Source organism: Cetorhinus maximus, chromosome 2 (assembly GCF_964194155.1).
Source record: "Cetorhinus maximus chromosome 2, sCetMax3.hap1.1, whole genome shotgun sequence".
Classification (NCBI taxonomy): Eukaryota; Metazoa; Chordata; class Chondrichthyes; order Lamniformes; family Cetorhinidae; genus Cetorhinus; species Cetorhinus maximus.
Genome location: NC_135880.1, coordinates 14,631,291 through 14,657,438, shown reverse-complemented (window position 1 = coordinate 14,657,438; position 26,148 = coordinate 14,631,291). Strand labels below are relative to the sequence as shown.

General features: G+C 45.5%; 1 protein-coding gene across 1 annotated transcript in view; it reads left to right on the top strand.

The window, feature by feature from the left end:
- The window catches only part of aadat (aminoadipate aminotransferase), a 104,435-nt gene that overhangs the window by 21,204 nt on the left and 57,083 nt on the right, over positions 1 to 26,148 (top strand). The window contains exons 3-6 of the mRNA XM_078561397.1: positions 15,055 to 15,223; positions 20,992 to 21,124; positions 24,655 to 24,729; positions 25,849 to 26,058. Of these exons, the coding sequence (XP_078417523.1) occupies positions 15,055 to 15,223; positions 20,992 to 21,124; positions 24,655 to 24,729; positions 25,849 to 26,058 (587 nt within the window). The remainder of the gene's footprint in view (positions 1 to 15,054; positions 15,224 to 20,991; positions 21,125 to 24,654; positions 24,730 to 25,848; positions 26,059 to 26,148) is intronic.

Genomic DNA, 26,148 nt, shown 5'->3' with positions numbered 1-26,148 from the left:
GGATTGTCGTATGAGGAGATTGGGTCGACTCAGCCTGTATTCACTGGAGTTTAGTGGAATGAGAGGGGATCTCATTGAAACATATAAAATTCTGACAGGACTAGACAGACTGGGTGCAGGGATGATGTTTCCTCTGGCTGGGGGTCTAGAACAAGGGGTCACAATCTCAGGATACAGGGTAGGCCATTTAGGACTGAGATGAGGAGAAGCTTCATTTGGAGAGTCGTGAACCTGTGGAATTCTCTACTACAGAAGACTGTGGAGGCCAAGTCACTGAATATATTTAAGAAGGAAATAGATTTCTAGACTCTAAAGGCATCAAGAGGTATGTGGAGAGAGCGGGAGTATTGCGTTGAGATAGAGGATCAGCCATGATCATATTGAATGGCGGAGCAGGCTCGAAGGGCCGAATCACCTACTCCTGCTTCTATTTTCTATATTTCTATCACAGATGCCAGTCTTCAGCCAATTCAATTCACTCTACATGATATCAAGAAACGACTGAAGGCACTACACAAAAGCAGGACAAATCCAACCCGGTCGATTATTACCTGATCACTCTACTCTCGATCATCAGCAAAGTGATAGAAGGGGTCATCAACAGTGCTATCAAGCGGCACTTACTTAGCAATAACCTGCTCACTGACACTCAGTTTGGGTTCTGCCAGGATCACTCAGCTCCTGACCTCGTTACAGCCTTGGTTCAAACATGGACAAAAGAGCTGAACTCCCAAGGTGAGGTGAGAGTGACTGCCCTTGACATCAAGGCCGCGAGTGTGGCACCAAGGAGCCCTAGCAAAACTGGAGTCAATGGGAATTGGGGGAAAACTGGTTGAAGTCATACCCAGCACAAAGGAAGATGGTTGTGGTTGTTGGAGGTCAGTCATCTCAGTTCCAGGACATCACTGCAGGAGTTCCCCAGGGTAGTGTCCTCGGCCCAACCATCTTCAGCTGCTTCATCAATGAATTTCCTTACATCATAAGGTTAGAAGTGGGGATGTTTGGTGATGATTGCACAACGTTCAGCACCATTTGCGACTCCTCAGATACTGAAGCAGTCCATGTTCAAATGCAGCAAGACCTGGACAATATCCAGGCTTGGACTGACAAGTGGCAATTAACATTCACGCCACACAAGTGTCAGGCAATGACTATCTCCAACAAGAAAGAATCCAGTCATCTCTCCTTGACATTCAATGGCATTACCATCACTGAATCTCCCACTATCAATATCCTGGGGATTACCATTGGCCAGAATATGAACTGAACTAGCCATATAAATACTGTGGCTGCAAGATCAGGTCACAGGCTGCGACAAGTAACTCACCTCCTGACTCTCCAAAGCCTGCCCACCATCTACAAGGCAAAGTCAGGAGTGTGATGGAATGCTCTCCACTTGCCTGGATGAGCGCAGCTCCAACAACACACAAAAAACTCGACACCATCCAGGACAAAGCTGCCCGCTTGATTAACATCCCATCCAGCAACTTCAACATCCACTCCCTCCACCACCGACGCACAGCGGCAGCAGTGTACACCATCTACAAGATGCACTGCAGAAACTCACCAAGGTCCCTTAGACAGCACCTTCCAAACCCACAACCACAACCACCTAGGACAAGAGCAGCAGATGCATGGGAACACCACCACCTGGAAGTTCCCCTCCAAGCCACACACCATGCTGACTTGGAACTATATCGCTTCACTGTCACTGGGTCAAAATCCTGGAACTCCCTTTCTTACAGCACTGTGGATGTACCTACACCACATGGACTGCAGCGGTTCAAGAAGGTGACTCAGCACCACATTCTTAAGGGCAATTAGGGATAGGCAGTAAATGCTGGCCTTGCCAGTGACACCCACATCCTGTGAAAGAATGAAAAAAAGATGCAAAGACATGTTGACAATGAAATAAATATGGAAATGAATGTGGCCAGTTTTAACGTCACCCTACCAGATATTGGTAAGTAATATTGGGCTAAATACAAAACAGTCTTTCACCATGGATTGCCCACCTGGTGAGTAAGACACACACAGACTCACACACAGACACAGACTCCACGAGAACTCTATTTTAAAATCATTTCCAATAACATTATTATATCTTCTCGACACACCTGACGTCTGTCACATGCACACTTTTTTTTCTGCTTCATCTTAATCTCTATCATCATCCAGAGAGTTCTGGATTTGTATGCCCTGCATTTCCCCGTCGGGGAATGTGCCTTGACGATACTTGAACTATCAATCCTTTAAAGATGGCCCATTGTTCACTTCCAGTTTGCCTGCTAATTTTTGATTCCAGTTTATCTGTGCCAGATCCATGAAAGTTGGCTTTCCTTGTCAGGAACATTAATGTATATAATGTTATTGGAAATTAGTTTTTAAAATAGAGGTTTAGTCTGTGTGTGTTAATTGGATTAAAGCCAGCTAGTCTGAGTGCTTTGATGTATAGTAGTGTTGAGATGTAAACAGAGGTAGAGTGCATTTGCATTTTGTTGAATAGCGCATTCAGGAGTGGGAGTGAAATCTTGCACCGAGCTAGGAGACACCAAGCAATGTTTATATTACTAATAAAATTGGCACTATGAAAAAGGGGTTTTATTGTTAGAAGAGGTGGAGTTCAAAGGGCCTGGTGATACAATGAGAATTTGCATTCAAAGGGAAAGGCTGGGTATAGCAGAAGGGTTTTTGTGTGTGCAGGGCAGAGGCAGATAAGATCTAAGCTTGTAAGCCTACAACTGTCTGCAAAGGAACAAAATTGAAAGGAACCTCATTTTGAATTCATAAGGTGAAAATGCTTTGCCTGTTGTCTGGTTAAGTCTTATGATTATTGTTGCCGTGGTGGAGATTAACTTGGGAATTTGTTAAAAGTTATGATGGTAGTAATTTGTTGCCATGTGTATGTGTTTAATTTGTTGTAAATTAATAAATGTCTCATTTAGTTTGACATAAAAACCTCTCGAGAACTGGTGGTCTTATTCCTGAATTTAGAGCTGCAGCTCACAACATACCAATTGAAAATATAGGTTCTGACAGTTGTTTAAAGTTTCCCTCTGGGGTTTTAAATAACTCAGCCTTTACCAACTGCTGTGTCATAACATTCCCCCAGTTAATTATTCTTACTCTGGATTGTTCTTTGTCCTTTTCCATAACCAACCTAAACTTCATGATACAATGATCACTGTCCTCTACATGTTCCCTTACTGAGACTTGGCCCACCTCATTCCCAAGAGCCAGGTCCAGCAGTGACTCCTTTCTCACTGGACTGGAAACATACAGCTGAAATTTCTCCTGAACACGCTTTTAAAAGCCCTTGCCTTTTACAGTACTACTATCCTAGTCTATATTTGGATAATTAAAGTCACCCAACTCTATAAATCTTGCACCTCCACGTAATTTCCTTTCAAGTTTGTTTTCTCATCTTTCACATCAGTTGGTGGCCTATAGACTACACCGAACAATGTAATTACACCTTTTCTGTTCCTTAGCTCTAGCCAAATAGATCCTGTCCTTGACCCCTCTGGGAAATCTTCTCTCTCTCCGGCACTGCAACGTTCTCCTTAATCAATACTACCACCCTCACCATTTTCTTCCTTTCCTTTTCTCCCTTTCCTATCTTTCTTGAACACCTCTTATTGAAGAATACTTAATACCCAGCCCTGTCCTTCTTCAAGCCAGGTCTCTGTCATCACCACCACTCATATTTCCACGTAGTTTTCTGCACCTGTAAATCACCGATCTTATTTACCGAATTTCACACATTCACCTACATGCACTGTGACCTTAATTTAGACTTTATTACTTTCCCTCTTCCTCTGAACCCACCCAATGCCTTACTATTTCCTACACTGGCACTGTCTGCCTCTCCCAATATTCCTTGCACCTTGGTATTCCTCTCTAGTATGTGACCATCTGGTTCCCAAACCCCTGACATGTTGTGAAAAAAGCAGATTTGATGGTAACTTAGAAAATAAAAGAGAAAGAGAGACTTGCATTTATACAGTGCTGTTTTCACAACCACCGGACATGTCGACACTTTACAGTCAGTGAAGTACTTTTGAAGTGTAGTCACTGTTGTAACGTAGGAAGCGTGACAGTCAGTTTGCTTACACAATCCCCCACAAACAGCAGTGTGTGAATGTTTTTGAGCTGTTGATTGAGGGGTAAATATTGACCAGGGCACCAGGGGATAATTCCCTGCTCTTCTTCGAAATACTATCATGGCATCTTTTAAATCAACCACGGAGGCAGATTTGGTTTGGCGTATTATCCGAAAAATGGCATCTCTAACAGGGCAGCACTCCCTCAGTATTGCAATGGAGTGTCAACCTCGATTTTTGTGCTCAAGATCAAAAGGAAAAATTTGCAGGCTTACAGGGGAAAAACATGATAGTCGGACTAATTGGATAGCTCTTTCACAGAGCCTGTATAAGCTTAATGGGCTGAATGGCCTAATTCTATGCTCTATTATTCTGTAAAATGGTACCTACCACTGCATATCATCATCGTCCATATCAATAACAACCTATATTTATATGGCACCTTTAATGTAACAAGAAGTCCTAAAGCACTTCACTGGAGTTAATCAAACAAAATTGGACACTGAGCTGCGTAAGGAGATATTAGGGCAGATGATCAAAAGTTTGGTCAAAGAGGTGAGTTTTAAGGAACATGTCAAAGGAGGAGAGACAGGCATAGAGGTCTAGGGAGGGAATTCCTGGTGTCTAGGCAGCTGAAAGCATAGCCAGCAATGGTGCACCGATCAAAACGGGAATGTGAAGAAGCAACAATATCGGAGGGATGTCTGGCTTGAAGAGGTTACAGAGATGGAGAGGGCAAAGCCACGGGATGATTTGTGAACAAGCATGAGAATTCTATAATTGAGGCATTGCCAAGCTGAGAGCCAATGTAGATCAGAGAGCACAGGGGAAAAGGGTGAAGGCGTTAGGATTCAGGCAGCAGAGTTTGGATGAGTTCAAGTTTATAGAGGGCGGAAGATTGGAGGCTGTGCCAAGAGATCAAAGTCTTGAGATAAAAAAGATGAGGGCGACCTGGAGGTTGTCCAAGTCTTTCGGCCTGCAATCACGCGCTGTCTCATTATGTGTGAGGAATTGTGAATGGAGCTAGACAGTGCAATTGACAGAAAACAGCCCCAGCTATGACCTCCTGAAGAAATCCATGAGTGCATTTTCCCCTCATTCCCCAAACCCCCCCCCACCCCAGCCCCTTCCGTTCCCCACCTCAGTTTTGCTGCATGTGGCCTGCTGTGACTCATAATATATCAACCAGTAAGGGGACATAGATCTCCAATGTTGGATCCTGCCCTACTTGTGACTAAGACCAGCAGTGAACCTGACAGCTCACCTAGAGATTGTAAATGAGGCCAAAAGAATTGTCCTGAGGGCTTGCACCTCCCTCAGACTGTGTCACCCGTGAGGCGGGGTCTGCCGAAAAGGACTTGAAAGGCATACAGTAAGGATCTTTAAAGACTTCACTGACCAGATCTTCAGGCTTTAATGGGGCCTTCTAACTTTAGATTGAAGACGCCCAAAGCTGTCTCCATTCTCCTGTCTATGGGGGTTGGTCCAAGTCCTGGGTTATTCTACAGCCCAGGGCAGGGAATTTACCCCACACCTAGAAGGTGAGAAGTAGGAGCTGGAGTAGTCCATGCTACTTGAGCCTGCTCCGCCATTCAATACTACCATAGCTGATCTTCTACCTCAGTGCTACTTTCCTGCCCAATCTCTTGATTCTCTTTGCGCCCAAAACTATTGATCTCAGTCTTGAATCTGCTCAGTGACTGAGCATCTCTCGGGTAGTGAATTCCAAAGATTCAAAGCCCTCTGAGTGAAGAAATTTCTCCTCATCCTTGTCCTCAACATGCGCGTTCATTTTTTTTTAATCATGGGATGTGGGCATCACTGGCAAGGTCAGCATTTGTTGCCCATCCCTAATTACCCTTGAACTGAGTCACTTGCTAGGCCATTTCAGAGGGCATTTAAGAGTCAACCACATTGTTATGGATCTGGAATCACATGTAGGCCAGGCCAGGGAAGGATGGCAGATTTCCTTCCCGAAGGGCATTAGTGAGCATAAGTGTTTTTTGGCAATTCACGGTCAACATTCCAGATTTTTAAATTAATTACTCAGATTTAAATTCAACCAGTTGCCTTGGTGGGATTTGAACCCTTGTCTCCAGAGCCCAGAGCATTAACCTGAGTGCCTGGATTGCTAGTGCAGTGCCATTACCACTACACCACCATCTCCCTCAAACTAGACTCCCCAGCCAGGGGAAACGGTGCCCCCCGTACTCCCCTCCCCAACCCCGCATCGACCCTGTCAAGCCTCCTAAGAATTGTGTACGTTTCAATGAAATCGCCCCTCACTTTTCTAAACTCCGGGGAATATGTGCCTGTTCTGCTCGAGTTCTCTCTCTTCTAGGGAATAACCTTCTCATCCCAGGGATCAATCTTTGTTGCATCCCTCTAAATTCAGATTTCTTTAGGTAAGGACACCAAAACTTTACCAGTACTCCAGGTGCGGTCTTACCAAAGCCCTGTATAACCACTGCGCTTGTCCATAGGATGGTCAAAAAATCTTGGCCCCTTTAATTTCTTTTGGAGGGAATTTGATAATTGCTTAAGAAAATAATATGTTAAGGGTATGCAGATATGACCAGAACAGTAGGAGCACACCAGATGGCTTGTGAAGAAAAGCACTAGAAGACTTGATGAACATATCAGTGGGCTGTTTCTGAGCTGTAACAGTTCTTTTATGATTCATACCACTTTCACTGAGCCAGTACATACTTTGCTCTTGCAATAAAATGAAGCAACTTAGTCACTGCAAGGAAAGAGATTCTTATAATAAATCCAAATCAGCAATGATTCACATTAATCGCCAAGAAAATTAGCAGAAACTTGACTTTTGTACAGTGAGTTCAGCTTACCTGCTACCCAGATCTGTAAATAAGTGAAACTTTCTGTCAGCCCCTCAAAATGATACATCTCATGAATGGGATGGAAGAGTGTGAATGTTCTAGTACATTTAGTCCTAGCACAATCAACTTTCTATTCTAACAAGTGACATTATTCTCCAAAATGACATTAGACACAAGACAATGTTACGAACCATGTACAGTTTTTAAGTTGAGTATATATATTCGTGCATTAAGAAAAGTAAAATGGTTTCAGTTTCATTTAAGTTGTTTGTGAGTCTTGGTGCCTGGGAGTCTGGAAAGACTCCCAACTAAAAGGTCAGGTCTTTTGGATCTGTTTGTACATACATTATACATTGTTAATGAGGTTTTAAAACCCCTGAAGTTAAAGAGATGGGTTAAAAGGCATTAAAAGTTTAGTGATTATGAAAAGAAAAAACACAACGTAGATAACCTTTACTGTTGCCTCATGACAGTGGTCCAAGGACTCAGACACAGAGGAAAAAACGCCTGACACACACTGAACTGAGGACAGGAATTCTAAGCTCGCTGATACGAAAAACTACAAGGTTGTTGGGACAGTAGTTAACTGAATAATAGTTATGGGACTCAGAAAAGTAATCAGTTTAGCAGAGGTGCTACTGGAAGACTGAGTTTAGGGAACTCATTTTGTTTACTCCGTGGTTGAAGAAACAGTGAGTTAGAGTGTGGTTTTTGGGTGTCTCGGGGGGAGATACAAGTTGGGTGGAAAGCATCGAGTGGATGCTCAGGAATTCACTGGAAGAAACTTGTGTGTCAAGCTGATGATAACTGTCGACTGGTTTATGAGTCTGTAAAGATATTGCTGGGGTAAAGGATTAGAGGAAATTTGATAATCATTGTCTTGTGTTTGTATTGAGATCTTTCCAACCTTTTTGCCTAGTGTAATATAGTTCATTTTTCTTGGTTTAATAAAGATGATTGTGTTTACAGCAATGGTCTCAATTGACAGTAAGAAACCAGGGATGTAGAGTGGCACCTACATCAAGTACTTTTAAAGTATTACCTGCATTGTTTTGGCAGTAACTGATCTCTGGGGAATGAGTAGAGTAAGAAGACCCGCATGATTGAAGTCCCCATACAATCCCAAATACTACTGCTTGGCCTTTATTGCAAGGAGGATAAAGGATAAAAGCGGGGAAATCTTGCTACAGCTGTACAGAGTATAAGATCAGTCCTGGAGTACTGTGTACAGTTTTGGTCTCCTTACTTAAAGAGAGACATACTTGCATTGGAAGCAGCTCAGAGAACATTCACTCGGCTGACCCCTGGGATGAAGGGGTTTTCTTAAGGGGAAAGGCTGAGCAGGTTGGGCCTATACTCATTGGAGTTTAGAAGAATGAGAGGTGATCTTATTGAAACTTATAAAATTCGGAGGGGGCTAGGCAGGGTGGATGCTGAGAGGATGTTTCGACTCATGGAGGAATCCAGAACTAGAGGACACAGCTTAAAAATAAGGCATAGCTTATAAATAAAAATAAGACGGAGATGAAGAGGAATTTCTTCTCTCAGAGGGTCATTTGACTGCGGAATTCTCTTCCCCAAAGAGTAGATTTTTGATTGTCAAGGGTTATGGAGAACAGGAAAGTGGAGTTAAGGCCGCAATCAGATCAGCCATTATCTTCTTGAATGGTATAACAGGCTTGATGGGCTGAATGGCCTACTCCTATTCCTGTTTCTTATGATCTTATTACGAGCTTTTGCTAGACGAATGTCCACTCTGAAGCTCCATTGGTGACTCCTTGCAGCATCATGGGTGTTAGGAATGATTGACCGAGACATTATGGAACACCTGGCTATTCCAGTAAGACTAGTTTAACGTGTGGATGGGCACAGTGGGTTTTTCTGTTCCTTCGAATAAGTCAGCAGATTCCTCAGCTTTTAGTTATTGAATCATAAGGAAGTAAGTTTGTGAGAAGCTCACTGAGCAAAGTTCATGTGTTAAGAATGTAAAACCACCTAACCTTTCTTTTCTCCAACCCATGAGTCAACAGTTCTTGAGGGGAGAGTAAAGTACGCCTCACTCGAGCTTCCTCTGTAATAGAATATAACAGACGTGCAGAGTAGAGTTATATTTACCTTGAATTTGTGGCACAGAAATAACTTCAGGTGCTTATGCTCCACAACAGCCTTGTTATGAGACAGCAGATGATATGTGCCAGGCAGATCAAATCCACAAGGGAAACTTGATCATGCAGTCACAACGATTTTGCAATTTGTATTTTAATTTGAGAGACGTACCCTGAATTCAGTAGTAGTAAGTCTACCAAGACTCTAGAGAATTTTTACAAAACTAACTTTACTAAACATTTATTAACAAAAAGAAAAGATTTCAAGCACACACACAGGTTTACAAATTACTATTATAATAACTCCTAAACCCCCTAATTAATTTGGCTTCCAGTTACACCCCCGTTAAGGCAACAGTAAAAACAAATAGATTTAAACAGATCCAGGCAAATCACTACACTACCTCGGGCAGTAGAATTCAAAGTGGCTTTTCCCAGCTTCGGTTTCTGTAGACAGCAGCTTAATGCACAAATACTGGAGGCTTTTCACACTTCTGGGTGATCTTACAATGCCTTCCCTGACACATAGCCTCATTTCCCTTTATTATATGTTTCTCTCTTTTAATGCAAATTCCGTTGTTCCCATATGTCTTTGGAACTTTACCTTTCTCATAATATAAATCTTTTCATGATGCTAATTCTATCAGTAACCTTTGTGAAAAATAAACACACTGCTTGGCGTAGCTTCTCTGGCTACGTGTAACATCTTACCATCTCTTTGAAATCCAAACTATCGTGATTTATCTAAAAATGCAGATTCTCCTCACCTCACCTTCTAAAACTTGACCCATGTTTATGTATCTAGCATTTCAAACCTGGCTTCTTTTTGGTAAGTCAAAGCCTCCTGACCAGCTTTCTCCAATTCAATTAAATCCCACACACACACACACGCACGCACACAGAGAAACTATCTAAACCCCACTATTAACCTACTTTTACAATTAAATAAGAATTATACTTTCATGACAGCCTCCTCCCACCCTAATTCATCTATCATCACATCCTTACATTCCTTTCTCCCTCACGTGTTTATCTAGCGTCCGTGAAATGCATCTATACTTCATATCTCCATGTGGTAACAAGCTCTGTGTACTAACCATTCTCTGGGTAAAGAAAGTTTCTCCTGAATTCCTTATCGGATTCGTTAGTGATTATCTTCTCCTTACGACCTCTAGTTTCGCACTGCACCACAAGAGGAAACGTCTTCTATACATCCACCCAATCAAACTTCTCATAATTTTAAAGACCTCTGTCTTGAGACATTGGGCGAGATTTTCTGTGCCCGCTGGCATCGGGCGTGTTCAGTGGCATGAGCCGACAATATGGCAAGAAGGCACCTGGAGGGACATCTTTTCTCCATGTTTGAACCAAGGCTGCAATGAGGTCAGGAGCTGAGTGGCCCTGGCGGAACCCAAACTGGGCATCAGTGAGCAGGTTATCGCTAAGTAAATGCCACTTGATGCCACTGTTGATGACCCCTTCCATTACTTCAATGATGATCGCGAGTGGACTAATGGGGCGGTAATTTATCCTGCTATTAGTATACATGACATATTTTCCACATAGCTGGGTAGATGCCAGTGTTGTAACTGTACTGGTGTAGCTTGGCTAGGGGCACGGCAAGTTCTGGAACTCAAGTCTTCAGTACTATTGCTGGAATATTGTCAGGGCCCATAGCCTTTGCAGTATCCAATGCCTTCAACCGTTTCTTGATATCACGTGGAGTGAATTGAATTGGCTGAAGACTGGCATCTGTGATGCTGGGGACCTCCGGAGGAGGCCGAGATGGATCATCCACTCGGCACTTCTGGCTGAAGATTGTGGTAAATGCTTCAGCCTTATCTTTTGCACTGATGTGCTGGGCTCCCCCATAATCGAGGATTGGGATATTTGTGGAGCCTCCTCCTCCAGTGAGTTGTTTAATTGTCCACCACCAATCACGACTGGATGTGGCAGGACTGTATCGGAGATTAATCACACCAAGGCATTATTAATACACAGAAACCCCATTTATTACTTGTGCAGAAGGGAGAACAATACAGCGAGAGCTATTGTACCGTCTCAAAGCAGAATACACAAACACTTGCTTAAAAGCATTTTACAGCCAATCAGTAAATTTTGCACATCTCAATCCGCTTATTTGCATACATTAACTGACCAATCCATGTTTTAGTTAATTTCCATTCCCACCACAACAGGTGTGGTGCTTACACACTTGGTTATCACAACTTTGATTACATTCGGCCTGAGAAAGAACAACATGGAATGTCTCAGGGCTCATCCTACGACAGTGGTCAGACAAGATGGTATTGTTCTTCAAGGTTGCAGTATTTTTCTCTTAGGCCTAGGCATTTAATTCAATTTCTCCATTAACCTTTTTAGTACTAAGTGGGTTCCCTATTTGTCTAGACCACCACAACTGCAGAGCTTGGGTCTGATCCGTTGGTTGTGGGATCACTTAGCTCTGTCTATCACTTGCTGCTTATACTGTTTAGTCCTGTGTTATAGCTTCACCAGGTTGACACCTCATTTTTAGGTATGACTGGTGCTGCTCCTGGCATGCCCTCCTGCACTATTCATCGAACCAGGGTTGATCCCCTGGCTTGATGGTAATGGTAGAGTGGGGGATATGCCGGGCCATGAGATTACAGATTCTGTTCAAGTACAATTCTGCTGCTGCTGATGGCCCACAGCATCTCATGGATGCCCAGTCTTGAGGTGTTAAATCTGTTCGAAATCTATCCCATTCAGCACGATGATAGTGCCACACAACACGATGGAGGGTATCCTCAATGTGAAGGTGGGACTTCATCTCCACAATGACTGTGCGGTGGTCACTCCTACCGATACTGTCATGGACAGATGCATCTGCGGCAGGCAGGTTGGTGAGGATGAGGTCAAGTATGTTTTTCCCTCTTGTTGGTTCCCTCAGCACCTACCACAGACCCAGTCTAGTAGCTATGTCCGTTCTGACTCGGCCAGCTCGGTCAGTAGTGGTGCTAGCGAGCCACTCTTGGTGATGGACGTTGAAGTCCCCCATCCAGACTACATTCTGCACCCTTGCCACCCTCAATGCTCCAACTGGTGTTCAACATGGAGGAGCACTGATTCATCAGCTGAGGGAGGGCAGTACATGATAATTAGCAGGAGGTTTTCTTGCCCATGTTTGACCTGATGCCATGAGACTCCATGAGGTCCAGAGTCAATTTTGAGGACTCCCAGGGCAACTCCCTCCCGACTGTATACCACTGTGCCGCCACCTCTGCTGGGTCTGTCCTGCCGGTGGGACAGGACATACCCAGGGATGGTGAGGGTGGTGTCTGGGCCATTATCTGTAAGATATGATTCCGTGAGGATGACTATGTCAGGCTGTTGCTGAGGCAGCTCTCCCAATTTTGGCAAAGCCCCCAGATGTTAGTAAGGAGGACTTTGCAGGGCCTACGGAGCTGAGTTTGTTGTTTCCGATGCCTAGATTGATACCGGGTGGTCCGTCTGGTTTCATTCCTTTCTTGAGACTTTATCGCAGTTTGATACAAATGAGTGGCTTACTCAGCCATTCCATAGTCAACCACATTGCTTTGAGTCTGGAGTCACGTGTAGACCAGACCAGGTAAGGACAGCAGATTTTCTCCCCTAAAGGACATTAGTGAACCAGATGGGTTTTTACAACAACCAACGATGATTTTAATGGCCATCGTTAGACTTTTAATTCCAGATTTTTTTGGATTCAAATTCCACCATCTGCCGTGGTTGGATTCGAACACCGCCCCCCCCCACCCAGAGCGTTACCCTGGGTCTCTGGATTACTAGTCCAGACAATACCACTACGTCATCACCTCCCCTTATTGTGGGTGGGGGTGGGATTTTCTGGAAGGAAGGGAATGTGCACGTTCCCCTGGACATCCCCAAAGGAAAGGCTGGTAGGTCATGGAGAGGAGGTGGAAGGAGATGCCATGAGGGTGTCAACTGTGATGGGCGAAAGGAAATGGGTGACTGGAGGAGAGGAAAGGACAGGGGAGCGCATGAAAATTTGAATCATCAAAATGCTGTCTAAATTGAAAATGAAATGAGAATCTTGGTGCTGAATGGGAACGTGATCAGTGGGTGGGCGGAGATGCAGGTCAGCTCAGATAGACAACTGGAAGAGAACCCCACCAACAGCATTGAAAATGCTCTGGACGTTGAGGTGAGGATGAGACAAGAAGGATCCCTGTGCATGGGAGAGTGCACAAGGCTCCAAAAGGCCCTGCCACATACACACATTTCCCTCCAGAGTCACTCATTGACCAGCTGCTCCCTCTGCAGTGATAGAGGACGTGTTTGAGGGGCTCACAGGCAAATGAGACTCGGAGGCAGTGGACAGCTGCTGTAGCTGACCCAGGGGTGTCCAGCTGCCCCTCCTCCTCCCATCAGGTGCCCGGAGGCCCCAGCCTGACTCCTTGAGGGGAAGGAGCACCTAGAGGGAAATCGAGGTGCCCGGTTTCCCCCTCTCAGTGCCACTCTGTTGAAGGCTTCCAACAGCTCTGCGTGATGTTCCCTCGCCTTCTGCTGACTCTCCATGATGAGTTGGAAGGCCAAATCCAGAGGTTCATCATATGACTCGGACCTCACAGATTCCTTTTCCACAGCAGTCCTCCAAGTGCCAGGGAGCTCAGCTGAACCTGCCTCCTCCTGCTGCAAACGCGTGTCTGTCCAGTGGGCATCAGATTGTGAATCCGAGCCTGCGCTAGATCTAGGCCCCACCGAGGTGTGTGCCTCTGCGCTGGTACAGGGTGTGGGTAAGCGCTGTGACGGGTCTTCCAGGCTGCTTATTTCCAGCTCTTCAAGGGAGGAGGTGTCCTCTTGGCTGGAGGTGAGGACCTGGATGGAGCTGAGGGACTGAGGGTGTCGGTCGCTTGGCAGAGCTCCCTGTGAACCAAAGTAGAGATAGTTAGCGCATGGCAGCAGAGTCAAAAACAGGAGAGAGAGCCCTCACAGTTGCATTGAGGGAGGATGATGTGCCGCAGGATCCTCACGAGGATGTTCACCACCAACCTCACTGTTGCTGCAGGCACGGTCCACGTCCTCACCAGTCAGCGTGATGGCACACTCCTCATAGTGAGTGAGGGGCCTAATGTGGGCCACTCCACCCCCGGTCTGGGACCTCTCCCTGCTGATGGAGGCCAGCTTCTCCTGCATGAAAACAGATGGAGCGAATGTGAGCAGGACACTTGGCACCATTTGGAATGTTTGTGTGGTGAGCGGAGCCATGGACAGGATGAGGACGTGAGCTCGAGAGGATATGAGCCTGATGGAGATGTGAGGGTGTGTGTGAGAGTCAGTGGTGTTGTCCCTTGAGGTATGAGATCCCTGTGGGTGTGTGATGGGTTTGTCAGTGTGTGAGTTGAAAATGATGAGAAGAGCGAGTTATGTAGGCAGAACAGATGAGACCATTCACCCTGTAGTGGCACTGGGTGGCTGTCCTCTATTGCAGGGCATTGGCGCTGACCACCACTGTCACTGCCTCCCATGCTGGATTGGTGATGCAGCTGCCTGTCCTGCAGCCAGAGCGGGGGCAGAGGACACCATGGTGGGCCTCCACGGTGTTCAAAAGGTGCTCGAGGGACACGTCACTGAAGCAGGGGGGCTGCAGTCTTCTTGCCTTCAGGGGCCACGCCTCCTTTGCAGGTGTAGTGGGCTGGAAGCAATGAGAGGTGTGTGTGTGGCTACTCTTTAAATGTGACACCCGGTGTGATGAAGCGGCGAGGTGATGGCGTGGCGGGCGAATGCGAGCCCGCCCGCCATGGAAACGGCGCGTTTCCTGGGAATGTATAATTAGTGCGGCGGGTTTGGGTCGATACGGCGTGAGGAGCCGCCATTGCGGCCGGCAGGTAAAACGTAATTTTAGCCTAGCGCAAACCTGGGACGATTCCGCCCGGTGTTTTTCCAGAGAGGATTACTAATACAGATGAAAGCGATTCTTAATAATGACATTTGGTGATCTGAAATGCTTTTGCTTGTTTACAGCTGCCCTGTTGCAGAGGAGCCCACCAACCACGATCTCTTTGGCTACTGGAATGCCAAACCCCAATATGTTCCCTTTTGAGACGGCCGACTTCACTATCAAGGGTGGTCTGAAAATAAGCTTCAGTCGGGATACAATGAACAGGGCACTGCAGTACTCTGCTTCAAACGGGTAATTAGAAACTCCACTACTGCCTCATTGAATTACATATCATCAAATTACTCTCCCTCGGGTATACTTAGAAGCATGGAATTTAAGTTGAATTTATATTTAAAAAAAGCTGGTGTCTGTAAAAGTGATCATGAAGTTGTAGGATTGTGCTAAAAGCTCTGCTGGTTTATTAAGGTCCCTTTAGGGAAGCCGTAGCCAATGTTCCCCCCCTAATTTTCTTTGGCTGCGCCCGATTGGCACAGTGTCGTGGGTATGGCATGGGTGGTCATTTTAAAATAGTATGCTGTTCAAAAAAAAAGCCTGTGTCTGCAAAGCAGAAAGAGAAATCTTTTAAAGGAAGCTCTATACAAGAAAAAGAACCAAACTTCCAGGGAAAACACCGACCTAGGGGAAATAAAAGCCAATACCGGAGCACTAACATTGAAATCAATGGACATCATACAGAATTTAAATGGGACGCAGGAGCTGGTGTCTCAGTTTTATTGACAAGAGTTCAGTGGCTGGAAAAAGCTACCATCATCAGTCCAACTCCAAGGTCCAGGGGGAATCAAGCTAAATGTCAGAGGTCATCTTGATGCAACATTAAAATACAAAGATAGAAAAATCTCTTGAGACACTGGATGTTATTCAGAGCCAGGAATGCTCTTTGTTCAGCAGGAAAGCCTCTATAGGTCTGAACCTAATCCTTAAAATTAGTGGAATCAAAGAACAGGACAAGGAATTTAAGAGATTTTCCAAAACTCTTCAAAAGCCTGGGAAAATTGAAAACTGTGTACCACATCACGCTCAGGACAGATGCAAAACCCATTTGCCTGTTTACACCCAGGAAAGGTCCCACACCCACTTCTAAAACAGGTCAGGAGTAAGATTGAGGTGGTGCTTCAACAGTGGTTTACTTGACCAGTTGTCAAACCAACCAGGTGGTGCTCTGGTATGGTACCAGTTCCAAAACCAAATGGATCCATCAGATTCTGCATTGACCTGACCCAAGTGAACAAGAAATACATCCAGTGGCATCGGGTAGACGAGAATCTCGCCAAATTTGTGAACAGTACATTCTTTACCAAGGTCGATGCAAACAGCAGATTCTGGCAGTTACCAATGGATCAGGAGTCTAACCTTCTAACCATCTTCCTAACAAACTTTGGACATTTACTGGTTCAGCCATCTGCCTTTTGGCATCAGGTCCATGCCGAGAATTTTCCAAAGGACAATGTCCAACATTCTAGAAGGCATTGAGGTTTATATGCCTTTATATGGATGGTGTTTTGATCCCTGGCTCAACGAAGGAAGAACATGACAAAAGAGTAAGAGAAGTATTAAGGACACTGCAAGGCACTGGCTTAACGCTCAACGAGAAGTGCGAGTTTTCCAAACCCACAATAAAATTCCTAGGCCGTAATGTACAGGCAACATTGCAGATTCGCAGAAGACAAAAGCCAGAAGAGATCCCCCAATGCCCAGGAATATCACCGAGCTACAAAGGTCCATGTTGTGGTAACTTTGACAAACGGACCACAGTAGTCTCAGGTACAGGTCACGATCGTTTATTCGAGCAATTGCAAGGAGAGAACCATCTCAAGGCAACTTGAGACAGCACTCTGCTAAATTACAAGTTCATCTGGTTTAACTGTTTAACTGTTGATGTACTGGTTTGCGTTGGCCTGCCTGTAGATTCTAATTTCAGTAATTCATTCCCTTATAATGAATTCTCCCTTACCATAAATTCTTACTTTCATCCCCCTAACAGTCGTGAAAGATTAAATAAATGTTCATTAGTTACCCCTTCACTAATCTGTCTTAAATTTTCTAGGGCTTGTTCCAGTGCCCAAGTTCCATAGGTGCTGAACAGTTTGTATATTTATCCTCTTTTTCCTGGCTCTTTCTCCTACTTGCCTCAGACCATTTTACACATACAATAGCTACCATCTTATCTTGTTCAGGTGTCTGGAGAGACTTTAAAATAAATAAAATATTCTCACAACAGTTTTAAAACAGAAATCAGCCATTGACATGTTTTGCTTCCTTATCGTCCTCTTAAACACCATTTTATTGTCTCAAAAGTAACCCACTAAATTGTGTCTGATCCTTTTCATTGGAATTATCCCAGATTCATTAACTCGGCCAAAAATTGGATTTCTGCCAAACTTTGTCAAGGTCTTGAGCTTAGCTTCATATTTTGGGAACAGACTTACAAATACAAAAGCTTACAGCATTTGAATTAGTGCCAATTGTTGTCAAACCTTTTAAAATGAAAATTCCCTTTTGAGTAATTATCAGGAACCAAACCTCAAATGTTAAACTTTGTAAGAAATGTAACTTACGCTATCAAAATTAAAACTACCTCTTTCTGATGTGTACTGATTTGTACCCAAGCTAAAAGTCCCACATGTTTATCGACACATTCCTTATCTTAGCATCCTAGTGATTCAAAAGTATTCTTCTAAACTACACTGCACTTTACACCTCAAGCCTTGTCCCAAATTCAAGTAACAGTGCTGTTGGAATGCAGATTTCCTTTAATATTTAATTCATCTCTTCAAAAGAAACCCCTTTTTATCCATTGGAACCACCTAGACCGTGTGTTTATGCCTTTTGGGTTTCCTAGAATCCTTTGAACTTCAGGTAATTTTTTCCCTCAGAATTTTAGAATACTAACTCGTATGAGTTAATGTAACTCGTATGTATCAATCCCAGTCAGCTTGGAAGCTGGTGATACTAGTCTGCAAGGGTACAAAGGTTGGTTCATCTAACCCTGTTTAGCTTTACGATACCTTGAAATTGCGATTTTTTTTTTGCCAGAAATAACTCAAACCTTATACTCAAAACTTTGGAATGTTTTAGTATACTTTTCCTTTAATCTAACATGGGGCTTTCAACCCTAAAACGCTGAGCTACACACACAAATGACAATTTAAGGAAGGAAGCACATTAAAGCTCACATACAAATGCTTCCTTGCATACAAACATATATTTAGGGATATGTATTTATATTCCTCTATCCTTAATTTAACGACTTAAAACTCTCATATTCTAATCAAAACTGCAAACAGCAGTGGGGCGGTTGGTACAGTGTTGTATGAGGGCAATTTTGTCCCAACTTTATCATAGGTTTCACCTTCGGAGCTTTCCTCCACCTGGTCAGTATCACTGCTGCCACTGCTCTGATCTGTCCCGGATCTGTCTTTGTCTCTCCCTCTCTAATCGACTGGATCTTAGTATTAACCCATCTACACAACTGCGGATACAAGGTAATAATAACCATCACCCCTTTCTTTTCCTTTTCCTTGTTCTGTTCTACCTACCACTGTTTTTGATCTCTGGGGGTTCCCTGTGGATTCCACCCCTCCTTAGGCATTTTTGTGATTAACCTTGACTGCTGTTCCGCTATGAACCTCGTCACGGAGTCCGCGGTTCCCCAGTCAAGTTCCATAGCTCCATTTTGTTTTCCTGACGGCATTCTGTTCTTATATCCCCATCTGTCTCTGCGTGGTAGGTTCGGGTGGCCCCAACAACTTAGTTATTTGAGGTGTGTGCGGTCTACTTGTTTCTCTGGGGTCTGGCCTTCCTACGCGGCTTTGGCTAAGGTTATGTCTCAAACCATAACCCGCCAGCATGGCTCCGCCTCCTATTTCGGGTAGTGGTCTGGCCTTCCTGCGCGGGTTCGGCACCGCTAGCCCGCCTGCGGGGCTCCCCCTCCTATCCTGGTGCCTCCTATCTCCTGTCCTGAGTCCTCCTCCCGATTCTTTTGATACCCAACCGGACCACTCTCGGGTAGGCTCACTGCACTAACTACATGTGGTAAATAAAATGCACTCATCCACTTTGCAGAGCCGTCCCGAGGATCCGATTCGAGTATCCTGCCGACTATGCCAAACGGTTGTGGTAACTTTGACAAACGGATGACAGGAGTCTCAAGTACAGGTCATGATCGTTTATTCGAGCAATTGCAAGGAGAGAACCATCTCAAGGCAGCTTGAGACAGCTCTCTGCTAAATTACGAGGGTTCAGCATATTTATACGTTATTGGTCACGTACAAGAACAGTTTCCAGATTCCAATCTCGTCAACATATAGGTTTACATTAAACCGACGTCTCTGGTAACAGGTACATGCATCATATGTCCCTATTTTCACCCAGGCAGAGACCTTCCCTCCTACCTAAACTAGGACCATCTGTCCTTCCCCTATCTGTTGAAGAGCACACTTAATCTTAGTTGTATTCCAACCTAAGTCTCCAGTCTAACTCCCAGGACCTTGCTAGTAATTGCAAACTCTGAGAGTGTACAAAGTTCGAGAGTGTATAAGGTTCATCTGGTTTAACTGTTTAACTGTTGATGTACTGGTTTGCGTTGGCCTGCCTGTAGATTCTAATTTAAGTAATTCATTCCCTTATAATGAATTCTCCCTTACCATAAATTCTTACTTACTTTCTTCCCCCTAACAGTCCATGAGTATGGTGAACCAACTGGGAAAATTCCCACTTTGCCTATTTCTAGTAAATGAACTTCTAAGACAACTTTTGTACCAGGGCAAGGCGCGGTGCTGGACTGACCATCAACAGCAGTCATTTGAACGATTCAAAACAACGTTGGTATCTTCGGCGATGCTCGCTCACTGTGATCCCGAACTTCCCGCTATTGTAGCGGTGGGATACATCACCAACAAGACTTGGGCGCAGGGTTATTCCAGATCCAGAGTAATGGGACAAGAAGACCTGTCTATTATGCATCAAGGTCCTTATCTAAGACGAAACAGTGCAATGCTATACTAGAGAAAGAAGCCCTTGCAGCGACTTGGGAATGTGAAAAATTTTCTGCTTACGTCCTGGGCCTACAGTTCAAGATCGAAACTGATCACAAACTGCGGGTAACTTCGCTGCACACAAAATCGCAAAAGATGCCACCCCCAAATCCAGAGATTGCGATTGAGGCTTACGCGATGCGACACTACAAAGGAGTTTGTGCAGGGTAAATATTAAGCTACCACCGACACTTTGTCACAGATACCCACCAACTCCCCAGTACAAGGAGATAAAGCTTTCACTGAGGAAGTCAAGGCCATCATGACCTTAACCACTCAATACTTGCCAGCAATAGCGTGGAAGTTGCAAGAGTTTTGAGAGGCTCAAAGGCAAGATGAAGAATGTTTTACTTTTTTTTATTCGTTCATGGGATGTGGGCGCCACTGGCTGGGCCAGCATTTATTGCCCATCCCTAATTGCCCCTGTTCAGAGGGCATTTAAGAGTGAACCACATGGCTGTGGGTCTGGAGTCACATGTAGGCCATACCAGGTAAGGACGACAGATTTCCTTCCCTAAAGGATATTAGTGAACCAGATGGGTTTTTTACGACAATCAGCAATAGTTTCATGGTCATCGTCAGATTTATAATTCCAGATTTTTATTGGATTCAAATTTCACCATCTGCTGTGGTGGGATTCGAACCCAGTGGGTTCAAATACTGGTCCAGTGACAACACCACTATGCCACCGCCTCCTCCGTTAATGAAAAGTGGAGGATCTTCCACGTTTTCTCATGCCATTAATGAATCAAGACCGAAATAATAGGAATAAGCGGCTTTGAAATGTGCAAGAATGTGATTTCAATGCCAGGTCATCGATAACAGGGAAATTAGACCATGTCCAGTTTTCATTTTAAACGAGGAGGCTTTACTCACCCTGCCTTCTGAACCGGTTGTACTGCAATCCTTCAGAACGGCCACAGGATAGATTTCCGATGCGGCAAACTGTGTCACTGTGTGTTTCAGAATTCCAGAATTAATCTCTTGGTTGAAGGACCTGCAAAAACGTATCCACAATCCTCCAACCGTCAGCTACAGTCCTGAGCAAGGGCAGATGGATCTGTGTATCACCAACGGCAGCCAGGAGGGACTCAGTAAGGTAAGGAGAGCTGGATTGAATCAATCGCTGCACGTCGCCCATTTGGCAGCCTCGAAAGCCAACAGAATAAACAAAGTACTGCTGGACGAAGCTTTGTTTTTTTTTTGAAAAAGGGATGATGACTTGTTCACGGGTAACAAATGCAGACGGGTCTCAAAAAATGTCCCTCTCAATATTTTAAGGCATTTTTCTTTATTTCTGCCTGCAGATAAAAAAAAATAATTGTGAGGGAAGCTATCCCATGCAGTAGATGCCAGATTACAACAGGGCAAGTGTAGAGAAAATGTTAGCACTTGTGAGGAAGTCCAAAACTAAAGATCATAAATGTATAATAATAGTACGCAGTTTTTTGTCTGTTGGGGCCATTTTAATTGGTGAGTTTAAGGAGTGCACCTGTTGGTCGGTTTATTTGATAGTACTCTCAGTACCCGAATGTTCGAATAAAGTTTTAAAATGTTCAGTGAGTTAACTGTCATCCCACAGGTACAGAAGGAGAGAGTCTTACGGAGCAGTCTCACCAAAATTAGGAGAGATGATGGCGTAGTGGCATTGTCGCTGGGTTAGTAATCCAGAGACCCAGGGTAATCCTCTGGGGACCCAGGTTTGAATCCCACCACAGCAGATGGTGGAATTTGAATTCAATAAAAATCTGGAATTAAAAGTCAAATGATGACCAAGTCGATTGTTGTAAACACCCATCTGGTTCACTAATGCCCTTTAGGGAAGGAAATCTGCCACCTTTACCTGGTCTGGCTGACATGTGACTCCAGACCCACAGCAATGTGGTTGACTCTTAAATGCCCCTCTGAACAAGGGAAATTAGGGATGGGCAATAAATTCTGGCCTAGCCAGCGAAGCCCACATCCCATGAATGAATGTGGGCAGGTGGCAATGGAGGATACCGGGGCGGGGGGGGATGGCATAAAAAGAATGGGATGGGTATGGCATGAGAGAGTTGGCATGGGAAGAGGTAAAAGCCTCTGGCTGGGGATTTTAAAAAGTACCATTGTGATAATATTAATTTCAGCACTACAGTTTTGCCAGCCAAAAGGTAAGGGGCGTCCAGTAACAAAGTTACCCTGGCTTGGGCCTATATTCTCTGGAGTTTAGAAGAATGAGAGTCAATTTCATTAAAAGGTATAAAATTCTGAAGGAGCTTGACAGGGTAGACACTGAGAGTTTGGCGAATGGGAGAGACAGTGGCATAGTGGTTACGTTGCTCGTCTAGTAATCCAGAGGACCGGATTAAGGCTGTAGCGACATGAGTTGGAATCCCACCATGGCATTTGGTGGAATTTAAATTCAGTTAATAAAAAAAAACCTGGAATTGAAAGTTAGTGTCAGTGATGGAAATTAATGGAGACTGTGACAACTATCATTGATTGTTCTAAAAGCCCCTCTGGTTCATTAATGTCCTTTAGAGAAGGAAATCTGCCGTCCTGTGAGGTTTGTGTTTAACGTTTATGCTTTTTTGTAAAAGGACATTTTAGTTGAAAAGCAGTGTTATATAAAAAACCTGACAGTAGGGTGTGCTAAGTCCCAGATGTATTGCCCTCTGGTGTAGAATAAGGAAGAAAGGAACCTTCTGTTTTCTACACAGGAAGCTGGGGTTCAGAAGCAGATCTGTGTTTGTGTGTGTGCATGCGTGTACGCGTATGTGTACGTGCGTGTGACAAAACACTTCACATCCTTACCTGGTCTGGCCTGCATGTGACTCTCGACACACAGCAATGCTTCTGCAATGGCCTAGCAAGCCACTCAGTTCAAGGGCAATTAGGGATGGGCAACAGATGTTGGCCTTGCCAGCGATGCCCACACCCCATGAAAGAATAAAGAGAGAAAAAAAAATGTTTCCCCAACTGGGGAACCTAGAACACGGGGACACAGTCTCAGGATAAGGGGCCAATCATTTAGGAAAGAGATGAGAAGTTCCTTCACTCAGAGGGTTGTGAATCTTTGGAATTCTCTACCCCAGAGGGTTTTGGATGTGCCATCATTGAGTATATTTAAGGCTGGGTTAAACAGATTTTTGGTGTCTCAGGGAATCAAGGGATATGGGGAGCAGATGGGAAAATGGAGTTAAGGCTGATGATCAGCTATGATCATATTGACTGGCGGAGCAGGCTCAATGGACTGTATGGTCTTCTCCTGTTCCTATTTCTTATGTTCTTTTCTTTAATTTTTTTTAATTAATTAAATTAAAGTGATAGCCCCTTAAAGGGGCTCAGCAATAGGAACAGAACTCCAAAGGCTGTTGCCTAACTCGACCAGTTTGGGGTCTAATAATGCACTCCAGACCCAAAGTTGCCCATTGGTGGCAGAAGGCCTCCAGCGTACCAGTGGGCACCACGTGCTCCCTCTCCAGGGATACCCAGCCACAAACGTAGCCACGGAGGAGGGGCAGATGGGCCGGATGACCCCCTCGACTGCCCACTGACTGGACCTGTTATTGGCCACTTTGGCCAGGCCCAGCAGCAGGCTTATAAGGATGTCCTCCTCCTTCTCCGCCCCCACCACCCCCCCTCTACATTTCTTATGCTCTTGTGGCATGGGAGCTGTGGGGGCGATTTGGGGATTTGTACAGAGGCGGGGAGTGGTGAAATGGCATGGGAGGTATGGAATGGAGGTCTCGAAGGAAGAAGGAGTGGGATGGGGGATGGGATGGGGATTAAAAAAGACAGGAGAAAAGAATTGGCTGGGGGTTGCGTGGGACAGGTGAAATGGCACGGGTTCGGAGTTTAATAGAAAACTGTTGCAATAAAGAAACTAATTTCTCCACAAATGTTTTGCGGGTCTCTGCTAGTATAAGATATTCACTAATAAATCCAGTGTGGAATTCAGGAGCAACGTCTTTGCCCAGTTGTCCTCCAAGGCTGCAGAGTGACCGGGAATGGTGCTGCAGAGTGACCGGGAATGGTGCTGCAGAGTGACCGGGAATGGTGCTGCAGAGTGACCGGGAAGGTGCTGCAGAGTGGCCGGGAATGGTGCTGCAGAGGGACCGGGAATGGTGCTGCAGAGTGACCGGGAATGGTGCTGCAGAGCGACCGGGAATGGTGCTGCAGAGGGACCGGGAATGGTGCTGCAGGGCGACCGGGAATGGCGCTGCAGGGCGACCGGGAATGGCGCTGCAGGGCGACCGGGAATGGCGCTGCAGGGCGACCGGGAATGGCGCTGCAGGGCGACCGGGAATGGCGCTGCAGGGCGACCGGGAATGGCGCTGCAGGGCGACCGGGAATGGCGCTGCAGGGCGACCGGGAATGGCGCTGCAGGGCGACCGGGAATGGCGCTGCAGGGCGACCGGGAATGGCGCTGCAGAGGGACCGGGAATGGCGCTGCAGAGCGACCGGGAATGGCGCTGCAGAGCGACCGGGAATGGCGCTGCAGAGGGACCGGGAATGGCGCTGCAGGGCGACCGGGAATGGCGCTGCAGGGCGACCGGGAATGGCGCTGCAGAGCGACCGCGAGGTGCATGCTGTCAAACCTTCACACCTGTGGTCTCAACAGTGGCTTGTTGTTTCTCTCTCTTCCAGTTATTTGAGATGCTCATCAGTCCCGGCGACACGGTTCTTCTAGACACTCCAACATATCCTGGGACGTTATTTGCGGTAAGGAGTGCTTAAAGTTTGCGTGGAAAGAGGCTGCCCCTGCACACACTTGGTGCTCAGCTGTCAGGCTACCCAACTTTCATTCCGTGGACAAGTTCCACATTGGGCGTGTGCGATCCGTGTGGCCTTGGTAGCCTTTTCTCACCTTCGAGTCTGAAGATGGTGGGTTCAGATTCCACCCTTGAGATTTAGACAGGCCCTTCAGCAAGAGAGTACTTCACTGCCAGAGGTGCTATCTTTCAGATAAGATGTTAAACCAATGCCCCAGGTGAACATAAAAGATCCCACAGTACTATTCAAAGAAGAGTCGGGTTGCTCTCCCCACAGTGTTGTCCTGGTCGATATTTATCCCACAATCAGCATCTCTATGAACAGACTATTTATCCAGTCATCATATTGCTATTTGTTGGAGCTTGCTGTGCATAAATTGGCTGCCCTGTTTCCTTGCATTGTGACAATAACTACACTTCAAAAGTACTTCATTGGCTGGACACCCTGCGGTCATGAAAGATAATGTAGAAATGCAAGTCTCTTGTTCACTCGCTCATTCACTTGCTCGCACGCACTCTTCATTTCTTTATCTCACTCTTGCTCATTCTCGCACTCCTGCTCCCCCCGCGCACACTCATGTGCTTTCACTCGTGCTGTCCCTTGCTCACGCGTGCGCTTTCACTCCCTCGCGTTCCATCGCTTACCCCCGCCCCCGACACCAAGCCTGCCCACGCCCAACACCCATACATCCACATTTCCCATCCCAGTGCCCGTGTCCAAATCAGGTATAAGAACGTCGACCGGTTCATTTCCTATTCACCCCAACTACCACCAGCACCTTCCTACGCTAGGAGTCAGGGCAACTGTGACACCACACTGGCTGAGATCAACAAATGGCATAGCCCAGGATTGAGTCAGGGAACCATTGTAACTCAAATCCATGTTAGTCAGCGCTATTACTAACTGAGGCATAGGGAGTACCTCTTATTTTAGCAATAAGTTTCTTTGGCAGTACATTCTTCAACAGCCGTGGCCACTAACGACTGACTGTTATTCTTTATTGTATTGTATTTTAATTGTACCGAGGAAGGAATGACCGGTCAGTAAATAGCCCTTGTTTTTGTACAGCTCCAGCCACTCGGTTGCAAGATCCTGAGCATTGCGAGTGATCAACACGGACTCATTCCACAATCCCTGTCGGACATCCTTTCGAAGTGGAAGCCGGACGATGCGAAGAATCCAGCCTCTGGTATTCCAAGGGTTCTGTATACAATTCCAAATGGCGGGAACCCAACTGGAGCCTCCATGCCAGCTGACCGGAAGAGGGAGGTGTACCAGGTATGGCACAAGCAGAATATTTTATTGATAGTAAGGTTGCCAAACTCTGGGAAATATTCTTGGGGGTTTTAATCACATGACTGCCCCAGC